At 71.5% G+C, this 23,028-nt stretch overlaps 4 protein-coding genes across 8 annotated transcripts in view; 2 read left to right on the forward strand and 2 right to left on the reverse strand.

Annotated features, from left to right (window-relative positions):
• Window positions 1–85: 85 nt before the first annotated feature.
• Window positions 86–2,137, forward strand: IFI30 (IFI30 lysosomal thiol reductase). The gene is made up of 7 exons (XM_086767363.1): window positions 86–283; window positions 998–1,177; window positions 1,252–1,326; window positions 1,413–1,508; window positions 1,591–1,743; window positions 1,838–1,906; window positions 2,004–2,137. Exons 1-7 carry the CDS (start codon window positions 149–151, stop codon window positions 2,067–2,069), a joined length of 774 nt encoding a protein of 257 aa, XP_086623489.1. The 5' UTR covers window positions 86–148; the 3' UTR covers window positions 2,070–2,137.
• A 1,495-nt stretch (window positions 2,138–3,632) lies between these two features.
• Window positions 3,633–23,028, forward strand: part of MPV17L2 (MPV17 mitochondrial inner membrane protein like 2) — a 49,020-nt gene continuing 29,624 nt past the window's right edge. Inside the window, exons 1-5 of one of the 2 annotated variants that reach the window (XM_086767663.1) lie at window positions 3,633–3,861; window positions 3,964–4,134; window positions 4,418–4,494; window positions 4,645–4,713; window positions 4,792–4,902. In XM_086767663.1, coding sequence (XP_086623789.1) covers window positions 3,681–3,861; window positions 3,964–4,134; window positions 4,418–4,494; window positions 4,645–4,713; window positions 4,792–4,857 — 564 coding nt within the window. In that variant the 5' untranslated portion in view covers window positions 3,633–3,680 and the 3' untranslated portion in view covers window positions 4,858–4,902. Of the gene's footprint in view, window positions 3,862–3,963; window positions 4,135–4,417; window positions 4,495–4,584; window positions 4,714–4,791; window positions 4,903–23,028 lie in introns of both variants that reach the window. The other variant, XM_086767662.1, reaches the window with a different exon arrangement.
• Window positions 5,504–9,735, reverse strand: RAB3A (RAB3A, member RAS oncogene family). Of its 2 annotated transcripts, none has more exons than XM_086767361.1 (5): window positions 9,621–9,735; window positions 7,871–8,098; window positions 7,600–7,718; window positions 7,381–7,505; window positions 5,504–6,954 (listed from the first exon to the last, which is right to left on the reverse strand). In XM_086767361.1, the coding sequence occupies exons 2-5, from the start codon at window positions 8,096–8,098 to the stop codon at window positions 6,764–6,766; spliced, it is 663 nt and encodes a 220-aa protein (XP_086623487.1). In that variant the 5' UTR covers window positions 9,621–9,735; the 3' UTR covers window positions 5,504–6,763. The 2 variants fall into 2 exon arrangements, with proteins under 2 accessions (XP_086623487.1, XP_086623488.1); XM_086767362.1 differs by lacking the exon at window positions 9,621–9,735 and adding an exon at window positions 9,461–9,548.
• On the reverse strand, window positions 10,850–19,068 carry PDE4C (phosphodiesterase 4C). 3 transcript variants are annotated; one of them, XM_086767097.1, is made up of 15 exons: window positions 18,873–19,068; window positions 15,526–15,714; window positions 15,413–15,449; window positions 15,236–15,300; window positions 15,065–15,114; window positions 14,436–14,548; window positions 14,216–14,309; window positions 13,568–13,746; window positions 13,386–13,484; window positions 13,144–13,308; window positions 12,953–13,052; window positions 12,700–12,854; window positions 12,474–12,596; window positions 12,120–12,302; window positions 10,850–12,047 (listed from the first exon to the last, which is right to left on the reverse strand). In XM_086767097.1, the coding sequence occupies exons 2-15, from the start codon at window positions 15,555–15,557 to the stop codon at window positions 11,535–11,537; spliced, it is 1,908 nt and encodes a 635-aa protein (XP_086623223.1). In that variant the 5' UTR covers window positions 15,558–15,714; window positions 18,873–19,068; the 3' UTR covers window positions 10,850–11,534. The 3 variants fall into 3 exon arrangements, with proteins under 3 accessions (XP_086623223.1, XP_086623221.1, XP_086623222.1); XM_086767095.1 differs by lacking the exon at window positions 18,873–19,068 and adding an exon at window positions 17,380–17,664; XM_086767096.1 differs by lacking the exon at window positions 18,873–19,068 and adding an exon at window positions 16,476–16,724.

Raw genomic sequence — 23,028 nt, forward strand, 5'->3', positions numbered from 1 at the left:
CCAGGCGGCCCCGCGTGAGTCAGCAGCGTCGGCGTCACATGAGGAGGCCGGTTGAGCCAGGCAGGAAGGGTGCGCGGAGGCGGGCGCAGCCCAGGCTTTAAAAGTCCTCGCGGGGACGAGTTCGCCACCGTGCCACCCCGGTGTCCCCATGGCCCCCGAGGTGCCGCTGGCTCTCCTGGCGCTGGTGGCCCTGCTGGCCCCGGGGCTCGGGGTGGCCTTGCCCGCCTGTGACTTCCCGGCCCACCTCTGGTGCAGCTCGCCGGAGATCGCCGCCGCCTGCCAGGTCAGAGCCCCCGGCGCCAGGGCTGCGCTGGCGGGCACGCGGGGACACGTCCCACCCAAACGGCACGCGCGGGGCTGGGGGCCTGCCCGGCGAGCGGGGCTGGGGCGCGGCGGGCGTCGGGGGCAGCGCCCAGGCGCGGTACCCGGTGCAAGCGCCGGCTCTTGCGCATCCCTGCGGCATGGGCTGGCACGCCGCAGGGATGCTCGGAGCCCCCGTGCCGCGCTGGCACCACGGCACTCTCCGGGGAAGCGCCGTGCTGCTGCCGGACCCTTCCCCAGGTGCCGCTGCCGCTTCTGCTTTTTCAGCACAAACCAGCTTCTCAGCTCATTCCGCCCCGAACGGCGATGCCGCGGCGACAGTGGGGCCAGCAGCGCCCTGCGCGCCCCAGGGGGCTGCAGCCACCGCCTGGCGGTGGGCGCTGGGCTGTACCCCCACCCAGCGCCCGCATCCCGGCCCCACCAGATGTACTTTCCTCAAAAATAGTTTGGGGAAGTTCCCGTGGAAAGCCCCGGCGCCGCGTGCCGGCAGCACGCAGGACCCTGCGGCTGCGGGAGGTCCCTGGCCGTTCTCACTTCCCCTCCTGGCCCTGCAAACCCTCATCCCCCGGCCGCCCCACATCCCAGGAGCTTTGCCCCATCCCCTGCAAATTTTGCGGAGGGGGGGGGGCTGGCTGCCGTACCCCTTCCACGTACCCTGAAACCCTCCCGCGCGCAGGCGGAGAGCCGCTGCGCCAACCTCTCGCGCCCGGCAACCGCCCCCGTGGAGGTGAGCCTGTTCTACGAGAGCCTGTGCCCGGCGTGCCGCTGGTTCCTGGTGCAGCAGCTCTTCACCGCCTGGCTGCTGCTGCCCGAGGAGGCCCTGAGCGTCACCCTGGTGCCCTACGGCAACGCCCAGGTGGGAGCCGGGCCGGGTGCCGCGGGCGCTCGCCCCGGTGCCGCGGGCGCCGCTCTGACCGCTCGGTCCCGCAGGAGAGGAACGTCAGCGGGAAGTGGCAATTCCAGTGCCAGCACGGCTCCGAGGAGTGTCTGGGCAACATGATCGAGGTGACGGTGACGGTCCCCGTCCCCATGGTGCCGGCACTGCGGGGCGGGGGGTCCGGCATCCCCTCACCGCCCACCCCATCCCATAGACCTGCCTGATGTACGAGGCCAAAAACTTCAGCACCTACTTCCCCCTCATCTTCTGCCTGGAGTCGGGCAGCTCCGTCACCAAGAACCTGGAAGCCGTAGGTCCCCTTCCCCGTCCCCCTGCCGCAGGGCCGTCCCCGTCCCCCCTGACCTGCGTCCCCCCCGCTCTCTCCCCGGCAGTGCCTGCAGATCTACGCCCCGCAGCTGGACGCGGGCCGCGTCGCCGCCTGCGTGCAGGGGGACACGGGGGCCGCCCTGATGCACCGCAACGCCCAGCTGACCCAGGCGCTCGACCCCCCGCACCACTACGTGCCCTGGATCCTCATCAACGGGGTACGGCGAGGGGGGGACCGGGGTGCCGGGCAGGGCCGGGGCACCGCGGGGACCCCCTCGCCACCCCCATTTTCCCTCCTCCCCCCCCCAACAGAAGCACACGGAGGAGCTGCAGGAGCAGGCCCAGACCTCGCTGCTGGGGCTGATCTGCCGCCTCTACCAGGTGGGACGGGGGGCTGGGGGCAGCTGGCGCGGCTTGGGGACACGTCCCCGTCCCGGTCCCCGTCCCCGCTGGGGCTCTACCGGCCGCTCTTCGGCAGGGAGAGAAGCCCAAGTCCTGCGGGGGCTCGGGGGCTGCGAAGGCCCTGTCCAACTGCAGGCACTGAGGGACAGCGTGGGAGCACCGAGCGAGTGGCGAATAGAAATAATAAAAAACGTTTTTATGGAAAAATAAGAGGCTCTGGAGTGGTGCGCTGGGGAGGGGGCGGCCTGTGCCCCGCCGTGGTGCGGGGTGAGAGCGGGAGCGGGGCGCCGGGCCCGGCCTGCGGAAACGCTGCTGCCTCGGTAGGTGTCATGGCGGCCTCCTGCGCCTCGGTAGGTGTCATGGCGGCCTCCTGCGCCTCGGTAGGTGTCATGGCGGCCTCCTGCGCCTCGGTAGGTGTCATGGCGGCCGCCTGCGCCCCGGTAGGTGTCATGGCGGCCTCCAGAGCCTCGGTAGGTGTCATGGCTGCCGCCGGAAGCGGAAGTCGCTCCGTTCCGGGACGAGCCCGCTGTTCCGCGTGCCGGTGGCGGAAGGGCGCGGGGGTGAGGGGAGGGGGCGCGGCGCGGGGTCGGGGGGGCACTGGGGGGGTCCGGGATGGGTCAGTGGGGGCACTGGGAGCACTGGGGGGGTCCGGGATGGGTCAGTGGGGGCACTGGGAGCACTGGGGGGGTCCGGGATGGGTCAGTGGGGGCACTGGGAGCACTGGGGGGGTCCGGGATGGGTCAGTGGGGGCACTGGGAGCACTGGGGTGTCCGAGAGGGCGAACTGGGGGGGAGGACGGGGGGTAAATGGGGGGGTACAGGGATAACGGGGGCGGGGGGGCGGCCGGCGGGGGTAACGGGGGGGGACTGGGGGTGCAGCGAGGGTAACGAGGGTGTAACGGTGACTGGGGGAACTGGGGTGACTGGGGGGGGTCCAGCGGGGGGCACAGAAGGAGTAATGGGGACACTGGGGGGACTGGGAGGGCACAGCATGGGGAACTGGGGGGTACAGCAGTGCTAACTGGGGGAACTGGGGGGGAACAGGGGGAACTGGGGGATACAGCAGTGCTGACTGGGGGAACTGGGAGGGACAGGGGGAACTGGGGGGTACAGCAGTGCTGACTGGGGGAACTGGGGGGGAACAGGGGGAACTGGGGGATACAGCAGTGCTGACTGGGGGAACTGGGAGGGACAGGGGGAACTGGGGGGTACAGCAGTGCTGACTGGGGGAACTGGGAGGGACAGGGGGAACTGAGGGATACAGCAGTGCTAACTGGGGGGGACAGGGGGAACTGGGGGATACAGCAGTGCTAACTGGGGGAACTGGGGGGGGACAGGGGGAACTGGGGGGGATACAGCAGTGCTAACTGGGGGAACTGGGGGGGATACAGCAGTGCTAACTGGGGGAACTGGTGGGTACAGCATGAATAACTGGGGGAACTGGGCAGCACAGGGAGAACTAGGAGGGTACAGCAGCTCTAACTGGGGGACACAGCAGTGCTAACTGGGGGGAACTGGGGAGCACAGCATGGATCACTGGGGGAGCTGGGAGGGGGTACAACAGCACTAACTGGGAGAACTGGGGAGCACAGCATGCATAACGGGGGGGGACAGCGGGGTAACTGGGGCGCACAGGGTGATGGGGGGGTATCACGGGGAACTGGGGGGCTGCGTGTGGTGGCTCCCCGCCCCCCGCTGACCCCCGCCCAGGGGGGCCGGGGAGGGGTGGGGGGGGGACGGTGTTTGCCCGCAGGATGCTGACGCGGGGCCGGCGCCTGCTGCGCTGCTGGAAGCCGCTCTTCACCGGCCGCCTGCTGCTGCTGACCAACACGGCGAGCTGCGGCGCGCTGCTGGCCGCCGGCGACGCGCTGCAGCAGGCCTGGCAGCGCCGCCGCCGCCACCACCCCGACGCCCAGCTGCAGGTGGCCCGCACAGGTGACGCACCGGGGTGGGGTGGGGGGGACGGACGCGCAGGCGGCGGGAGGGAGCGGTGACGCAAATAACGCGGCACGCGCCGGGGCGCTGTTCGCGTCGCAGGCCGCATGTTCGCCGTCGGCTGCAGCATGGGCCCGCTGCTGCACTACTGGTACCTCTGGCTGGACGCCGCCTTCCCGGCGCGGGGCGTGCGGGGGCTGAAAACCGTCCTGAAGAAAGTCTTCATCGACCAGCTGGTGGCATCGCCCGCCATGGGCGCCTGGTATTTCTTCGGTACGTGACGGCGCCCACCTCACCTCGCGGCGGCGCTGGACGTCGAGCGCGGCCCACGCCGCCGCTGACGGGTTTGGGTGCCGCCGTGGCGCCCGTCGCGCTCCCTTGGTGGGGCGCACGGGGGTTTCCCCTCTCCGGTTGGTGCCAGAGCTGCCTTTCCGTCCCGTGGAGGGGATTTGATTTTTTTGGGGGGTGGTTTTTTTTTTGGCGTTTGGCACAGCTGAGGGGGTAACGCCGATCCCTGGCTGCTCCCGTCCCCGCTGACGTCCGTCTGTCCCCGCAGGCATAGGCACGCTGGAAGGCCAGTCCCTGGAGGAGAGCTGGGAGGAGCTGAAGGAGAAATTTTGGGAGTTTTACAAGGTAACCGCCACCCCCGGAGCTCTGCGCCCCCCGGCCCGCTGCGGAGCGGGCAGCGGCGGGAGCGCCTGGCGGCTCTTTCGCTCTCGGCAGGCCGACTGGAGCGTCTGGCCGGCGGCTCAGCTGCTGAATTTCCTCTTCGTCCCACCCCAGTACCGGGTGGCGTACGTCAACGCGGTCACGCTGGGCTGGGACGCCTACCTCTCCTACCTCAAATACAGGGTGAGCGCCGCCCCGCGCCGCCGCCGCGGCCGGCCCGGCCCCCGCGCCAAGCGCCCCACCGCCTCCCCTCTTTTCCAGCCCAGCAGCCCCCCGAGCGCCGAGCAGGACGCCCCGCGCCAGAGCCGGCGCGACACCGGGATGTGAAGCGCCGGCGGCTCTCGGAGGCGGCGATGCTTTTGGAAGCCAGCGGATTTTTCCGGCCGGAGCCCACCGCAGCCGCCGGCGCGGCTCTGGGCGCTGGCGCCGATGAACGATGGGTTTGGGGGGGGCCCTGGAAAGCTGCTTTTCCTGCTTTTTTTTTTTTTTTTTTTTTGGTCTTCGAGCTGAAATCGCTCAGCTCCCCCCAGTCCCGCCGCCCGCGCTCCTTTCTCTCCACCTTGCAGCCGGCGCCGCGCGTGGGCTGGGCCGCAGCCGCCCCGTTTTGATCAAAAATAGCGGTGCCATCGCCGCCACCCGCTCGGTGGGGGGGGGGAGATGGGGGCGGGGGGGCGGGGGCGGGGGCGGGGGCGGCTGGGGACGTTTTCAGGCAAAGGTTTTGCAGAATTTGGACCCTACCCCCCCCCACCCCTCATCCCAGCCCTGGACGCTCCCTCACCTAACCTGGCAGCTTATTTAATTCCAGCATTGATGAAAATACCCGCAGGTGATTTTTATTTTAATTTGGGGGACGCTAATTAAGAAGCCAGACGGGTTTTTGGCTCCTCTCCGGCAACGAGCTCGACGGCGCAGGGCCGGGGAGAGCCGGCAGCACACAGAGGGACCCCCCCCGGCAACGACCCCGAGGACCCGGTCGTCAGCATCCATTTATTTCTTCACAACATGTCTTTAATACAGTGATTTTTAGGAAATCGTACTCTTTTTTTTGACACTTTTGACATTTGTACAGTACAGTGTAACTCTTCCATCAGTAAACTTCACAAAAAATAGGAAAAGGGGAGGGAGGAGGATGGTATCGCGGTCTCGGGGGGGGGGAATCTGGAAAATAAAGACAACAGCGCTCCGAGAAAAAATAAATAGAGGGCGGCAGGCGCCGGGGCGCGTCACGGCGACGGGAACATCCACTGATCACGGTCTGCACAGAAGCACGGCACGAGGGGAACGCGCGGGGAGCGCAGCGCGCCGCAGCAGCCCAGCAGTGCTCCTCCGAGCCCCCCCCAAACCCGGGGCGGGGGGGGGGGGGCTCTGCAACGATCCCCGAACCAGGGCTGGGGTGCTGCAGCGTGCTCGGCTGGCCTCGCTCTGTATTATTTTATTTTTAACCCTTTAAATAATCTTAATTAATTTTTTTTTTTTTTTCTAAAAGTGATGTTCACAAGCAAGGTTACCACACAGAGGAAATGGGGGGGGAAAAAAAAAAAAACCAAAACCAAAAAAAAATTATCGAAACGCAGCACCACGGCCACAGCACAGCGGGTCACGCACAGCGTCACGGCTACGCCTATTTACAGGGAGGTCGTTCTGTACACGGAGGAAGACGGCGGGAGCGTAAATCGGCGCCTATTTGTACAAATTAACAGGATTTGGGAAATATCCATCCATGGGGCGGGCGGGGAGCCAGGCGCAGAGCCCCCCCCCGCCCCCGGCAGCTCTCCGGGCAGGGGGAACCTCCGCCGGGCTGGGGCGGGGGGGACGGGGGACACAAGCGGAGGCCCAGCCGGGACAGGGGGTTTTGGGGTCCCATTGCAGCCCCCCCCTCTCACCGCGGGAAGGGGGTCCGTCCGTGCTCCCCAGGGAGGGCCGGGAGCGGGGGCGATGGAGCCGGAGGTGGCGAGCAGAGAAAAGATTTCTCAGCGAGGGGGGTCGTGGAGCGACGAGAAGCAGAATGGGGGCGCGGGGGGGGTTCTACCAGCCCAGGCTTAAAAATAAATTAAGGGGGGGGGGGCACAGCCTAACTGGACGGGGGGGGAGGCTCCTCGAGGGGCTGCAGCCCTTCGGGAGGTAGCAGCAGCAAAAGACCCCCAAGAAGAGGAGGGGCAGCGGAGTCGGGGGGGGGGGTGCACTGACCGATTTTTGGGGTGCGTGGGGGTGGGGGGTGGGGGTGGGGCTGGCCCTAGCAGGCACAGTCCTGGTGCGGGGGGGCCTGCTGGTCCGTGAGCTGGGGGCCCTGCTTGGCGCCGGTGACCGCCGGGTCGGCCGTGTCCAGCGACTCCGACATCTTCTCGCAGATGATGTCCACCAGCCGCTCGAAGGTCTGCTTGACGTTGATGTTGTCCTTGGCGCTGGCCTCGAAAAACTCAAATCCTGGAGTGGGGGGGGACGGGGGGACACACAACGGCGCTGACGACGCCATCAGGGCTGCAACCCGCCCCCCCGCGCCCCCCCCAACCCCGCTGCAGCCCCGCGTCCAGCCGCCCAGCGCCGGAAACCTCTTCCAGCTCCTCCTCCCCTCGTTAAATATTGAAGGGCTGCGCGCGCCGCGGGCCCGGACCACCCGCCTGCAACCTGCCCCCCCCCCGCGCCCACCCCGTGTCCCCCCCCCAAAGCACCTCTCGGGTTTACGGGGCTGTAACAGAAACCGCCGTCGCACCCTGCAGCTCGCGGCTTAATTACAGCTTTTTTTTTTTTCGTGAGGTAACGAGTCACCGTTGCTATCGAAGCAGAATTACAGCGAGCTAATTAAGCCCCCCCACCCCCAATTAAATTATTTGCGGCCCCCTCCCCGCTCACCCAGGTGCTCGGCGAGCTGGCGGCCCTTCTCCGAGGAGACCACGCGCTCGTCCTCCATGTCGCACTTGTTCCCCACCAGCAGGACCTGGGCGTTGTCCCAGGAGTAGGTCTTGATCTGGGTGGACCTTCGGGGGGAGGAGAGGGGGAAATCACGCCGAGGGGCGGGGGGGGGGACACACGCGGTTTGGGGGGGGTCCCCGAAGCCCAAGGGGCGCTCACCAGTCCTGCACGGCGTTGAAGGACTCCTCGTTGGTGATGTCGTACATCAGGATGAAGCCCATGGCGCCGCGGTAGTAGGCGGTGGTGATGGTGCGGTACCGCTCCTGGCCGGCCGTGTCCTGCGCGGGACGCACGGAACCGCGCGTCACACCCCCCCCCCCCGGGGACGCCTCGCAGCGACCAGGGCGCTCCGGGCTGGGGGGGACAGCAGCGGCGGAGCAGCCCCCCCCGTGTCGGGTGGGGCGGCGGGGGACGGGGCGGGGGGTCTCACCCAGATCTGCAGCTTGATGCGTTTGTCGTTGCGGTAGATGGTCTTGACCTTGAAGTCGATGCCGACGGTGCTGACGAAGGCGGGCGTGAAGGAGTCGTCGGCGTACCGGAAGAGGAAGGAGGTTTTCCCCACGCTGCTGTTGCCGATGATCAGGATCTTGAACATGTAGTCGAAGTTCTGGTCCGAGGATTCCTTCTGCCCATAGCGGGAGTCGGTAGCGGACGCCATCTGCGAAGGCGAAGGAGAACCCGTGACGGGGACGGGCCCGGGGACAGCGACGGCAAACTCACGCGACGCCAGGCCCCGGCTGGCAGCGCCGCCGCGATCCGGTGCCGTTTCGCACCGCTGCGGGCGCGGCTACGGCGTAATTCGATTTGGGGCGGGCGAGCAGCGCAGGGCGAGGCCCTGATGGGCTCTGCCAGGCCGGCTCCCGTCACCCCCCCGCCCCCGCCAGTAAATCCGGGGCGTGCGGACCCCGGTGTTTGCCGGCACCGGTGGGGGGGGGGGGGGGGCATGATCCCAGGGTGCTGCAGCCTCTCGTCTGCAAAATGGCCCCCGCAGTGGCCAGCACAGTGGGGCGCGCAGGGTGGGCGCTGCGGGGTGGGGGGGTGATGCCGGGCGGGGGGGGGGGGGCCACAGGGGTGGGTGCTCGCCCAGGGATGCAGGTGCAGGGCAGAAGGCGGGGATGCTGGGCAGCGGGCGCTGTGGGGTGCGGGGTGCTGCAGGGGGGGCGCAGGGTGTGTGGTGTGCTGCGGGGGGGGATTCAAGGTGCTGGGGGGGTTGCAGGGTGTGCAGGGTGCTGCGGGGGGGGGATGCAGGGTGTGCAGGGTGCTGCGTGGGGGTGCAGGGTGCTGCTGCGGGGGGGGGATGCAGGGGGGTACAGGGTGTGGGGGGGATGCAGGGTGTGCAGGGTGCTGTGGGGGGGGCAGGGTGTGTGGGGTGCTGCAGGGGGGTGATTCAGGGTGCTGTGGGGGGGCTGCAGGGTGTGCGAGGTGCTGCGGGGGGGTGCAGGGTGCTTCTGCGGGGGGGGATGCAGGGGGGTACAGGGTGTGGGGGGATGCAGGGTGTGCAGGGTGCTGTGGGGGGGGTGCGGGGTGTGCAGGGTGCTGGGGGGAGCAGGGTGTGTGGGGTGCTGCAGGGGGGTGATTCAGGGTGCTGGGGGGGATGCAGGGTGTTGCAGGGGGGGTGCAGGGTGCTGCTGCGGGGGGGGATTGAGGGTGCTGGGGGGGATGCAGGGTGTGCAGGGTGCTGCGGGGGGGGTGCGGGGTGTGCGGGGTGCTGTGGGGGGGGATTCAGGGTGCTGGTGGGGGGGTGCAGAGTGTGCAGGGTGCTGCGGGGGGGGGATGCAGGGTGTACGGGGTGCTGCAGGGAGGTACGGGGTGCGGGGGGGGCATGCAGGGTGCTGCGGGGGGGGGAATTCAGGGTGTGCCGGGGGGGGCGATACAGGGTGCGGGGGGGGGATGCAGGGCGGGTGCTCGGCCCCTGCCCCTGCCCGCAGCCCCGAGCCCGCCGCACCGAGAGCCCCCCCATCCGCCCCCGCCCTGCAGCGGGGACCGCGGCCCCCCCCCGCTCCATCTCCCCCCCCCCCACCGCATCCCCGCCGCAGCCGCCATCCCCGGGCAGCGCCCGCCCCTCCCGGCTCCCGGCCGCCGCCGCCACCGGTGCCCGGGGGGTTCCCGGTGAGGGGGGCTCGGGGGGGTGGGGGGGGCGCGGAGGGTGTGGGGGGGGTGGTGCGGGGGCGCGCGCTCACCTCCAGCCCGCGCTCGCGCCGCCGCCTCCTCCTGCAGCAACTGCAGCAGCGGCGCGCGCCGGTTGCAGAGCCCGGATGACGTCGCCGCCCCGGGAGTGAGGGGGGGTGCGGGGGGGGGGGGAAGGTGTGCGGGGGGAAGGGCGGAGCGTGGTATGTAAATGAAGCGTGACGTCAGCGAACGGACCCCCGGAGGGGAGCGCTGATTGGCAGGCAGTGCGCTGTGATGGACAGCCGGTGGGTGCCACGCCGGGCGGGGCGGGAAGGGGGGGCAGGCCCCCCCCGCCCGGTGCGGTGGTGGGAGCTGTCCCCCCCTCTCGCAGCGCGCAGTGGTGCGGCCCGGCAGCGCCTCGGGGGCTGCGGACTGAACCATCCCCTGCCGGGGCGGGGGAAGCGGGGCGAACCATTCCCCTCCAGGTGGGGGACAAGCCATCTCCGCTCAAGGTGTGTGGGGGGGGGAGCCCTCACAGCTTCCCCTGTCGCGACATGACCCCGTATCGCGACGGGCCGCGGCCCCTCTCAGTCCTGCAGCCGTGGGCAGCCTGACCCCATTCGCCAACTGGGGCACCTGGCCTTGAAGTGGGGCCTGGTGGCCTCAGTGCTCCCAGTACTCCCAGTGCACACAGTGCTCCCAGTGCCCAGCCCAGGTGGGCGGCCATGTCCCTCCCGGGCCCCGCGTCCTCCGTCGCCCCGGCCAGTCAGCAGGGATTAGGGGCAGGCAGCATATGGTGGCCCCGCGGGCGGGCGGGCGGCGGGGACACGGCCCGCAGCTCCGCGGGCGCTGGGGCAGCCACGCCGGCCTTGCCCCGGACACCGGCCGGGCTGGGCAGGGAGCGTCCGGCGCCCGCGGCCCCACGGCTGACGGGGGAGCACGGGGCGGGCGGCGGGCGAGGGCCGGCGGGGCCCCGCGTGCCGGGGCAGCGGCGCGGGTGGGGACGTGTTTGCCGATACAAATCGCCGTCGGGAGCAATGCGGAAGAGCGGGGGGAACGGGCTCTGCGCCGCGCCAAGCCGGCGATTAAATATTTACCTTAGCCGGTTGCGTTTGCCAGCGATGGATCGACCTTTCCAGGGAGGAGCTCGCTTTTGTTCGAACACAGAGCGGGGCCCTCACCGGTGTCCCGCGGGAGACGAGGCCACCAAGCACGCCAGTCTCTGGGGACGCTGGCCCGACCGGCACGGCCACGGCTGCCATGGCGGCAGCACGGGGAAGACGCACTGACAAGGCTCGCCTTGGTGGGGAACAAAGCAGGTTTAATCTCTGGAAGGTGAAGGAAGAAACGGAAAAGACCCCGGGAGCTGCCCCGGCCCCTCGGAGACGCGGGGGTCACGGCGCGCGCCGCGGCGCCAAGTGCAAAGTGCAAAGGTGGCGTTTCGAGTGGCGATCGCAGCGCAGAAACGCGTCGTTCTGCCGCGGGAAGGCGTGTGAGCGCGCCCGGGTGAGGCGCGTATTAAAAAGTGAGCTACAAAAGGCTTGAAAAAGTGAACCCGTCCCCAAATAAATAAACCACAAACTCATGCCCGTGCCGTGCCCCGGTGTGCGGCCGCGCCAGGGTCCCGGGTGCTGGGGGCTGTCGCCAGCACCCTCGCCCGCCTCGCCCAGCCCCGCCGCGGGGCTGCTGTTCCGGAGGGGCCACCCAGAGAGACACCGAAACGCTTCTGGCTGCACCTGGCCCCGAGGGGCACGATGTCCCCGAGGCTGGGATGGGGCAGCAGCGCAGCGTCCCCAAACCCTGTCTGGAGGGGACAGGGACCGTTCCCAGCGCCTGTGCACGGGGACGCTGGGTGGGAGCAGTGGCCATCGCTGGGACAGGGCGAGCAGCGGCCTCGTGCCCATCAGGACCTGCCCAGCTCCGGCACGGAGACACGTTTCGGGTCCCTCCGCGTCCCGGCGGCCACCCGGGTCCCTGCGGTGCCGCTACGTGTCCAGGGGCAGGAATGTGACGTTCCCCTCCGTGTCCAGGCAGAGCCCCCCGCTGCCCTCGGGCCCCGAGGCACCGCCGCCACCGCCGTCCTTGGGCAGCGTCCCCTCCAGCGCCCGCCGGTTGTCTACGTCCCGGGGACGGGTGACGGGCGAGTCCCGGTCCCGGGGGCCGGGTGACAGGCACTCAGTGTCGGCCAGCTCCGAGTCGTCGGTGGCTGGTGTCTTGGAGCCGCTGTTGTCCTCGTCCAAGGGGCTCTCGGCCCCCTCCGGCTCCGTGTCCGATTCACCCTCCTCCTCCTCCTCCAGCGTCATCTGGAACTGGAACTTGTCGGTGGCGGCAGGGGACAGCCCGGGTCCCTCAGGCGGTGGGGACGGGCTGCGTGGGATCATGCTCTGGTACCACTCCCGGTTGTCCTCCAGCGTGTCCAGGATCTCCTGGGCGTCGGGGTGCACCAGGTCGGCCCAGGTCTCCCACAGCGGGTGGGCGATGAAGTCGATGAAGCCCACCTGGAAGAAGGCAGAGCTGAACCCCCAGCCCGGCGCCGTGCTCCTCACCCCAGCCCCACGCCGCTGCCCCACCTGGGACTTCTCCACGGAAGCTGTGTGCTTGTCGCACATGGGGCTGATCTCCATCCCCTTCTCCCGCTCCCGGTCGCCTTGGTGGAAGAACTCCACCATGATGCGGTCCGTCCACTGCCGGTACAGCTCCAGCGGCTTCGTGGGGTTGCTGAGGTCGGCGCAGTGCACCATGTTCTGCAGGACCTACGGGCACAGCCACAGCCTCGCTCACCCAAAGTCCTTTGTCGCCCAGGGCCACCACCCCTGTCCCAGGAACTCCCTTGGCCGTGGCCAACTGGGGTTGGGAGGCGTGGTGGCACCAATCGGGACATCCCGGCAGGCCTGGCCAAGGCCTGCCCGCATCCCCACGCCCACCTGGATCCGGTCGGAGTAGTTGTCCAGCAGCAGCACTCCCAGGCTGGTCACCTTCTTGGTCTCCACCATGGTTTTCAGATCCGCCAGCAGATTCATGTGCTTGGACATGTCCGTGGCCAGCACCTGGGCAGGGCAAGCCAGGAACGGGGATCCGCCTGACCCCACCGCAAAGCCCCCCCAGCCTGGAACCACCACCTGGGGGTGGTCCGGGCCCCTCCCCCCGTACCATGTCGATGGCCATTTTGCGGAGGGACTGCCTCTGCTTCTTGCTCAGGTTTTGGAAGATGTCGCAGTTCTCCTCCTGGAGAAGTTTGAAGCCCACGGCCAGGTGGTGGTTCTCCAGCACCGAAGCGTCATTGTACATCAGCGCCAGCTCCGAGTCTGTGAGACGGCACCCGCCGGTCACCCCGGGGTGAGTCCTGGACACCGGGGACCCCCACGTCCCCCCCTCCCAGCTCCGACCCTGCACCCCAGCTCACTGGTGTTGATGAGGAACTGGTTGGAGACGCCGGGGTGGTCAACATCATGGATAGCGCTGGCAAAGATGGCAGCCATGATCTCCAGGTCCGTGAAGACAGCCTAGGAATGGTGGAAAAAGGCATTGTGGATGTGTCATGGCCCCGCCGGACAGACCTGGTGGCCTTGGTGGCCTCGGGTGAGTGGGGCTGACCTCCAGCGCGGGCGTGGAGAGGAGGACGTGGGTGGACTGAGCCACGTCGGCAGCGTGGATGTTGTTGTGGTAGGCCACGTCAGCGTGGTAGTGGTCCTCCAGCGTCATCATGTAGGTGATGAAGGTGTCCACGGGGATGCGGAAGGTCTTCATCAGGTCGCGCTCCTGCAGGGAGGCGGGAGGTGGCTCGTCCCTGCCCAGGCACGGGGACGGGGACGGGGACGTCCCGTGGGGACACTCACCTGGAAGATGCTGTACATGATGACCGTCAGCGGGCGGTTGCCTGAGTACTCGGCGACTTTGAACACGTTGAGCCCCCACTTGTTGGTGTCCTCCAGCTCCTGGGGACCAGAGGGACAAAGCTCCACGCGGGGCCAGCACCAGGGGCTCCGCGGCCGCCCGGGCCGCCCGCGCCAGGGCCCACCTTGGCCAGCAGCCCCTCCCGGTCCGTCCGCACGCCGAAGCGGGGGATGCCGGCGGCGGCGAGGCTGGAGCCGTGCGTGAGCTTCCTGACGCCGCTGATCTGGGACATGGGACGCTTCCTCCGCTCCTTCTCCTTGTCCTTGGCCGGCGCCGAGGGGATCTCCACCTCATGCTGCTTGTCTGGGCCGGCACCGGGGGCCGTGAGCGAGGGGGAACCCGCGCCCCCTCCCCGGCATCCCCCATCACGCCGGTGACGTCAGCCGGCGCGGATAACGCCACGATGCCATGGCAACGGGGGGGCTGCGCGGGGGGACGCCCGGCGCTTTCCCTCACCCCCCCGCGCGGGGCCACCCGCCTGCCACGGGGCGCGGACCCCTGCCCCGGGCACCTCCAACAGCCACCACGCACCAGTATGCACCAGTACACACCAGTGCTCCCAGCCAGGACACCCCCAAGGCAGAAAATCCCAGGAGGACACTTGGGACAGCCCCCCCCGCGCCCAAATTTTAATTTCTTTGCCAAAAGCAAGCGGGGTGCAGGCGCTGGCACCGTCCCCACCCGGTGCCACGGGATTTGTGCGGGGTCCCCGCGGCCGCGACGGCCGCGCTGCGGGCAGCGGAGGGGCGGCGGCGAGGGCAGGGGGCCTCACCCAGGAAGGTGCGGGAGATGTACTCGGAGACCTGGTTCCCCGAGCGGCTGGTCTCCGAGAGGTGCGTCAGCTCCCGGCTCAGCATCCTCTTGAACTGCGGGCGGCGCGCGGGGGGCTCAGCCGCGCCGGGACCCCCGGCCGCCCGGCGCGGGGGGCTCTGCGGCGCGAGGGGGGCTGCGTGGCCCCCCAGGGGGACGGGGCTGGGGGGGGGGACCCTCACCTTGTTGGAGGCCATCTCGCTGACCGAGTGCCTGGTCTGCAGCGTCTCCAGCTGGTCCAGGCACCAGTCCAGCTCCTCCAGTGTCTCCCGCGACAGCTTCTGCTGGGCATCCTCTGCCGGGGCAGCCGCCGGCTCGGCAAGGGACCCCCCGGCCGCACGGCGACCCGGCGCGGGGGCACGCGCCAGGCCCCGACCGCGGCACCCCCAGCCCGAGGGGCTCGGGAACTTGGCCGCTCACGTTGCCTCCCTGAGCGGGGTGGCGGGGGGCACACGGGGGAACGGGCCTGAGCCGGGGCCTGGAGTCCGGCATCCCCGGGCAGTGGGGCTCGGCCCCGGCACGCGGCGTGCCCCGCGGGGTGACGGCCGGGCTCCCGCGGGCCCCGCTCGCCGCCGGGGTTTTGTTAACGGAAGGTTTGACGTCAACGGGAGCCTTTCCACCGCCGCCGTGGCGCAAAGGGCGGCCAGGCGGGAGGGGCTGCCGAAATCCAGCCGCGGATCATGAAGGGCAAAGTCGCAGCTCTGCCTGGGCCGGGGGGGGGGCCTTGCTGCACCCCCCAGGGGACCCCCGGGGATCCAGGGCCAGCCAGCTCGCCCCAAAAGCATCCCCCCCGCCGTCCCCCCACACTCACCGGCCAGGCTGGCCTTGCTCCCGGAGGGCAGGCTGCTGCTCGACGCTCGCCTGCGAAACGCGGGGCCGGGGGGCTGAGCGGCCGGGACCCCCGGGGGGGGGGTGCGCGCATGTCCCCCGCCTGCCCTGGGTCACAGCCCCCCCGCCCAGGCCAGACCCTCGCCCCACTCACTTGATGCCGGCGCGGTCCTGGAGATGGCCGAGGTTGCTCCGGACGGTGCGGAGGCTGGCCAGGACCTGGGGGGCGGGAGGGGGCTGGGGCCAGGTGGATCCCCCCCCCCCGCCCCGGGACACCCACCCCAGAGCCGGGGGCGTCCCCTCCTCGCCGGGGCGCAGGGACGGCACCTACCTGGGCGAACGGCGTGACGATCATGTCTTCTCCGTGCCTGGGGGAGCGAAGGGAGCGTGAGCGTGGGGAGGGGGTCCCGGGTGGGGGGCGGGGGGGGGGGGGGCGGCACTCACAGGTCGCTGGCGATGGAGGAGTTGCGGGACATGGCTTTGGGGGACAGGTCGTAGTCGCTGTCGGAGCGGTAGAGGAAGGACTCGCGGCGCTGGCCGTGCGGGAAGCTGCCTTGCAGGACCAGCCCCGCGCCCGGGCTGGCCTGGGGGTCCAGCGCGCCCCGGCCCGGGGGGCCATTCTCCAGGTCAAAGCTGCGAGGGGAGAGGGGACACGGCTGGCACCGGGACCTCAGCCCGCGGGTGCGGGGGGTCACCGGCCGCCACCAAGCCCGGCCCCGCTGGCTCCTTCACGCCGGCGCTGAGAACGGGCACAACTCAGCGCACGCAGACCTCCTGGGTGTCCTACCGGCACGGCAGGGTCCGGGACTGGGGACACGGGCTAGGGATGTCCCATGTCACCCAGGTGGGACAGGACCCCCGGCCTCGAAGCCCCCAGACCCAGAGACCCCGGGAGGACCCAAGCTGCTGCCCGTCCTGTCCCCGTCCCCGTCCCCACGGTCCCCAAATCCTCGAAACCCCCGAAGCCTCCGCCAGCTTTCGCTGGGAGCGCCATGTCCCACGGCGGGGACAGCGTCCCGGCCACGGCGCGGAGCCAGGGGACGTCGAAGGACAGAAACCGCCGAGGAAGCCAAGCCCTGGCCCTTGGGGACGCGTTGGTGGCGGCCTGGGGACACCCCAACCGGAGCCACCTGGCAGCCGTGGGGGGACAGGGTCCACAGGCACAGGGACGGCGACGCCGCGGTGTCCCCGCGGCGGCCACGGCCGCCTCACCCCCTCCCGCTCCGCCGGCCCCGGGATCGTGGGAAAGGCCGCGCGCGGAGACGCGACGAGGGCTGCCCAGCGCCTGTCCCCTCCCGCGGCCGCCACCGCCACGCGGACCGGGACCAGCCGGCGCTGGGCGAACTGGGAAAGCCACCCCGTCCCGGTCGCGTCGCTGGGACCACGGCACCTACCCGATGCAGGAGTGCCTCCGGGACGGGCACCGGCTGCCCGGCAGCATCTCCGTGCTGCGCCGGCCCCGCTGCCCGCGACGCGGTTGTCCCCGGCGGTGGCCGTGCCAGCCGGGCCCCGCGTCACGCCGCCCCGCGGCCCCTTGTTTTCCTGCTTCGCGTCCCCGATGGTACCGGGGACACAAAGCCGCATTGTGGCTCTGCCGGCCCCGCCGCCGATGCCCGCGTCCGTTCCCGGCCCCGTGCCACCACCTCTGACCCCGCTGCCACCTCACGGGACAGCCCCGCGCCCCCGGGGCGGGCAGGGGGGACGCGAAGCCCCCGCCGAGAGCGCTGGTGCCCGGTTAAACCCCCTCGTTTCGGTGAGGACACCACAGCACTAATAACGGCCGCGCGGTGCCGGACGGCGGGGGGGCCGGGGGCCGCTATAAATAGATGCTGTTGCTGCCGAGCGGGGATCTGCTGCTCCCCACGGCACCCACGGCACCCGCGCAGGTGGGGTCGGCGCCCGCCGGCACCCCGGGGCACCGGCAGGGGGTCACCCCGAAACAAACCCCGACGCGGGAGGGCAGCGAGGTGCCCGGGCGGTTTGGTGCCTTGCTCTGCCGGGCAAAGCCCCTCCGCCCTCCCTGCCAGTGCCCCGCAGCGGGGGGGGGCGGATGCCGGGTGGCCATCGCTGCAATGAGTGCACCCGTGCTCAGCCGGTGGCTCCTCCCTGCCCTGCTCAGCCCCTGCCTGCGTGGGGACCCCCACCGTCCCCGTGGGCCCGCGGCCCCGGGGCCGTGCCACAGCGTTGGGAGGGGTCCGCACTGACCCCGTCCCGGCAGCGTGGCCCGCTGCCTCCTCCCGCCCGCCCGCGGCTGAGCGCGGCCCCTTGCCGGGGACCCGCCAGCGTCCCCCCCCTTACCAGAGGGGATGCGCCACGGTGAAACGCCGCTGCAGGCGAATGCTCTGGTTCATCAGGAGCTTCCTGAAGAGCACGGGGGAATTGCGGGGGGAACCGCGCGGGGACGCCGTCGGCGAAGCCCCCGGCGAGCGGCGCGGGGTGGGCAGCATGGCGAGGCTCAGGGACCCCCCAGCACGGCGACGACGGCGACGGCAAGGCCACGCTGCCCGCCGGCGCGCAGCAGGAAGCGTGCGGCCGTCCCAGCCCCGGCCGCGGCGGCCCAGGGAAACTTTCCATCCCCCTCCCGCCCGCGCCTGGGAAATTAAACAACTGTCTGGCTCGGGCGCACAGAGCGGGTCCCCCCCGGCCGCGCCGGCCCGGCGTGCGCCCGGCTGCCCGGGCACGTGGTCTCTGGCTGGCCCCGTGCCACCGGCCACGCCGTTGTCCCCGAGGCGGCAGCTGCTCCCGCGAGGGTAGGGGTGCTCTGCGCGGAGACACGGCGAAACGCCACGCCGAGCCCCGACACGCGGCATGGCCGTGCCGCGGTGCCACCCGGGGACACGGCCCAGCCTGGAGCGTCCCGGGCACGCGGTGCGGGACACGGCCGAGCCTGGAGCGTCCCGGGCACACGGTGCGGGACACGGCCCAGCCTGGAGCGTCCCGGACACGCGGTGCGGGACACGGCCGAGCCTGGAGCGTCCCGGGCACGCGGTGTGGGACACGGCCGAGCCTGGAGCGTCCCGGACACGCGGTGCGGGACACGGCCCAGCCTGGAGCGTCCCGGACACGCGGTGTGGGACATGGCCGAGCCTGGAGCGTCCCGGACACGCGGTGTGGGACACGGCCCAGCCTGGAGCGTCCCGGGCACGCGGTGTGGCCGTGCCGCGGTGCCACCGAGGGACCCAAACCCACCCCAGCGCTCCCGTTGTGCCCCCAGCCCCTCTTCGCTGCGGGGTCGTGCCCACCACCGCCCATGGGTGGGGGTCCTGGTGGAGGGGGGGGTCCCACTGGCTCCCGAGCGAGCGCAGTTATGAGGGCGTCGCGGCAGAGGGGCACCAGGGGACGTTGGGGCGGGGGCAGAGCCGACCCCCCCCAGGCCGCCTGGCAGCCAGCAGCCCCCAGGACACCCAATCCCCGTCCCCGGGACACCCAGTCCCCGTCCCCCCCCGGCTGCGGCTGTCCCCGCCAGACACGTGTCCGGGCAGGGGGCAGCGAGTGACACCGGAGCCAGGCCCCCCCCGGCCCGGAGGAGGGGGGGGAACGGCCCAAAAATAACCCGGGAGCCGGGGCCGAGGCACGGCGGGGGGGCCGGGGTCACCCCCGGGCAGGGCCGGGCGGGGATGGGGGCGGGAGCAGCGGGGCCGGTGACGCCTGAGCCCGCCGGTACCGGTGCCGCTGTCCGCCCCGTCGGTGCTGAAACCGGGAGCGCCACCGACGGCGGGGCCCTGCCCCGGTGCCACCGAGGGAGCGAACATCCCCCCCCTCAGCCCCCCCCAGCCCCGTCCCGCTCTTACCGGGGGGGCTCGGACTCGTCGCCGCTGCTGGGGCCGCTCTCCTCGATGGTGAAGACCACCCGGGAGCCCTCGGGCTCGGGGCCCCGCGCCGCCTCCGCCAACCGGTAACCCAGCGGCGGCAGCAACGGGCTCCCGGAGAAACGTCGGCGGACGGCACCCGCTCCCGGTCCGGCTCCCGGTCCCGGACCCGACGGGGCGGCCTCGGCGGCATCGCGGCAGCGCTGAGCGGGGGGGGGAAACGGGGCGGCGGTGAGGGGCGGGGGTACCGGTACCGGGAAGCTCCGCAGGGTGCTGCTCCCGGCGCTGTGCCCGGTGTCCGGGTGCCCCCCCCCCCCCCGGGATCCCCCCCCCCGCCCCGGGCACCGGTAGCGCGCGGGCGCCCCCTGCCGGGCACGGTGCGGAGCTGCACCCCGGGGGTACCGGACGGGCGGGGGGCACAGGGCCAAGGGTACAACCGGTGCACCGGGAGGGCACGTTGCCGTCGGGACCCCCTCCCCACCGCCGCCGCCACCGGAGGGGGTTCCCGCCCCCCCCCCCCCCGCCTCCCCCGGGACCCCGCCGGAAAAACCCCCGGAGCCGGCGGGCGCTTACGCAGAGGTGAATAATAATTAACCGCCCATTAAGGGGATAATTAACTCCTGCCCAGCGTCGCCATCCCGGTTACGGCCGCCCGGGGGCCCGGCGCGGGGACGCTGGTACCGGGGACACCCCGCTCGGTGCCCTCACGCCCCCCCGGTGCGTCCCGGTGCCGGTCCCGGTCTCACCTCTGCACCGAGGAAGGGCAGCGCCGTCCGGCTCCGTCTCATCGCCGTCCCTGCGTGGAGGTGGGGGGAGCTCCGGGAGCCGCGGCCGGTGGGGGGTCAGCAGTGGGACCCCCCCACCCCGGGACCGGGGCCGCCCGGGGGCCCGGGACGCGCAGGTTCCTCCTCACCCGGGATTCACGGGCACCGGCTCCCGGCCAGGCTCAGCCCCAGCCTCGAGTTTCGGGGTCTCACACCGCCCCCCCCCCCAGCACAGCCCCCCCCGAGGGCCAGACGAGGACTGCAGGCCCGAGGCCACGGGGATGGCCCCCAGCCCCAGCGCCCGCCAAGCCCTGAGCCCACCGGTGCCCCGTTCGTGATCAGCCACGGGCACCCCGTACCCACCATCCCTGGCGCACGGGGGGCAGCTCAGCCCCAGAGCCCCCCCGCTCCCCGAGGCCGAGCCCCCCAGGCCCCGCGAGCAGCCTTGGCCCGCGCCCGGGCGACGCCAAGCCCCGGCGCAAGGGTCCACGCCGCCGCCGGCCCCCCGCTTTGGCTCGCGGCCCCTTACCGGCAGCCGGTTGTCGCGGCGCGCCGCGGTCCTCGCAATGTGCCGCGGTCCTCGCGGCGCGCGGCGGCCTCGGCCGAGTGCAGCGGAGCAGAAGGAAGGCGACGTGCGTGCCTGGCCGCGCGCTCCCTCCCATCCCACCCCGACGGGGGGGGGGCTGCGTGGCCCCCATCACCCTACGTACCGCTGCACCCCGCACCCTTCACCCACCCTGCCCGCCTCAGGGGCACCCAGCCCGGGGCGGGGGACCCCGAAAGCGGTCAGGGCCTCCCGCGGCGGGACCGGGGGTTTTCCCCAAGCTGGGCGCACGGCAGACGGGAAACCAGAGCCACGGCAGCAGCTTCTTTATTCGGCAGCGTGGGCAGCTCCCGGGGGGGTCACCTGGGTGGGTGGTGGGTGACGGGGGGCTCCTCTGTCACCTTGCTCTAGGGAAGAGAGACAGAGAGCGGGATGAGGATCCACGGCCCTGCTGGCCCCCCCCCCCCCGCCGCTATCCCCCCCCAGCGCACCATGGGCACCTCGTCCAGGTGATGGAAGCGGGGGGTCCCGCGCCGGGACAGCCGCACCAGCAGCACCGTCGCCCCCCCCGCCAGCGCGCAGACGAGGAGGCAGATGATGGCGACCAGGCCGGGGTTGAGTTTGGCGGGGGGCTGCGCTGCAGGGGAGAGACGGACACCCCGTTATCCCCCCCCCGGCACCTCCGAGCCTCGTGCCCGGCCTCCACAGCAGCTGTTGGGGTGAGGGGGCTCCAGAGCAGCTCCATCCCCCACCTCCCGCCATCCCACCCCTCACAGACCCGGCACCAGCTCCCGTGTCACCTCCGCCCACGGGGGACCAGCGTGGGGCCCTCCCACCCTCCCTGGCTGGGGTCCCGCGACGCAGAGGCTGGGGGAGAATGGGGGAGCTCACAACACCAAAAGGATGGGGCAGCCCAGGGGGGCTCCGGGCTCACCCCGGGACCCACGCCCCTGAGCCCCCCCAGCCCCATCCTGTGAGTGCACCCCCTGAGTGGGGGGGTTGAGGGGGGTCCCGGGGGCTGCTGCGGTGCCCATGCCCACGGGCAGGTCCGGGGGCTCCCTGCCGGCACAGTGCCCCCCCCCTCCCCCGGCCTGCCTCTCACCCGAACTGCCGGTTGCAGCGCTGGTGCCGACGGCCAGTGTCGTCCTGGAGCTGGTGGCTGAGGCGCTGCTGGGACCGGGGTTCACCGTGGACGCCGACGAGCCGGGAGCGGGCCCGGAGGGTCCGGCCGAGGATGGGGATGAGGCTGGCGTGGAGCTGGACGGATGCGCCGTGGCCTGGGAGGTGGGCACGGCTGGGTGGGACGTAGGCAGTGGCGTGGCCGTGTTGGGTGGAGGTGCTGTAGGGCTTGGTGTCTCGGGTGGAGATGTTGGGTCGGGAGGAGACGTTGGGTTGGGAGACGACGTTGGGTTGGGAGACGACGTTGGGTTGGGAGACGACGTTGGGTCGGGAGGAGACGTTGGGCTGGGAGACGACGTTGGGTTGGGAGGAGACATTGGGTCGGGAGGAGACATTGGGTTGGGAGGAGACGTTGGGTTGGGAGACGACGTTGGGTCGGGAGGAGACGTTGGGTTGGGAGACGACGTTGGGTCGGGAGGAGACGTTGGGTCGGGAGGAGACGTTGGGTCGGGAGGAGACGTTGTAGGTGCCGCTGTGCTCGCTTTGCTGGACGGAGATGACACGGTGGCCAGGCTGGACGGTGGCGCGTGGGTCATCCCCGAGTCAGAGCCGGATGGAGAGACACTGCGTGTCCCCAAGCTGGTGGCTGCGGCTGAGCTGGATGGAGACGGTGACACAGTTGTCCCCAAGCTGCTGGCATCGACGCCACGTCCTGTCCCGAAAGCGTGGAGGAGAGAGCTGGTCAGCGAGGACACGGCTGGGCCCCCGCAGCGGCAGGCAGGGCCCCGGGAAGGGCAGCGGCACCGGCCCCGGCTCCCGGCGCTCATTTTCCAGGGGGTTTTGCCACACACAGAGGACAGAAAACCGGGATTTAGCCAACGTTGGATCCCAGAAATCCAAGATGAGGAAGCCTCTCCCAAGCCATCGCGGCGGCAGGGGCCATGCCAGGCACAGGGACGCACGCCAGCCCATCCCTCCCGGCGCCCACCGGACACCCGCGGGGCCAGGCCACGAGGGGGGCTCCGCCGTGGCCTCGCGGGACGCAGCGGCGTTCGCCGGGCAGCGCCGCCCGTGCCCTCATCCGCCAAAGTCCTGTTTGCACAAGAGGAGGAGCAGGTCCAGCCCAGCCCCACGGGCGACGCTGGAAGGGAAATGCCCCACGGCAGAGCTGGCACCCGGTGCCTGCGCCCAGGGGGGCCGGCGAATCCGGCTGCTGGGGGTCCCCACGGCTGCCGGGCCCACCGGGACGGCCCGTTCCCACCCAGAGCCGGGATGGTGGCAAGCCCAGGGCCGAGCACCCAGCGATGGGTGCCCGCTCCCACGCCGAGACGGGCGAGCCGAGGCACCCCGGGTGCGGGGCTGCTGGGGGCCCAGGCTGGAAACGGGGGTCCAGGGCCCGCAGCGGCACAGGGCACCGGGACCCTTTGCCCCCGGAGCACCCGCGCCAGCCCACGGTGCTACCGGCCGCGGGAGGGGCAGGGCGCTCGCCACCGGCTCGGTGAGCCCCCCGAGAGCGGCGGTCTGTCCCAAAAGGGCTCCCCGGGACCCCCGAGGAGGGGGTGCAGCCCACCCCCGGGCAGGGCCGGATGCTGCAGCCCCAGGGGCTGGGCTGAGCGGGCAGGATCCCCCCCCGGTGCCCCCCGCCCGGTGCCCCCCGCCCCCGGTACCTGCAGCGAGCAGGGCAGAGGCGCAGCAGAGCAGGCGGAGCGCA

Source organism: Chlamydotis macqueenii, chromosome 26 (assembly GCF_036417535.1).
Source record: "Chlamydotis macqueenii isolate bChlMac1 chromosome 26, bChlMac1.mat, whole genome shotgun sequence".
Lineage (NCBI taxonomy): Eukaryota > Metazoa > Chordata > Aves > Otidiformes > Otididae > Chlamydotis > Chlamydotis macqueenii.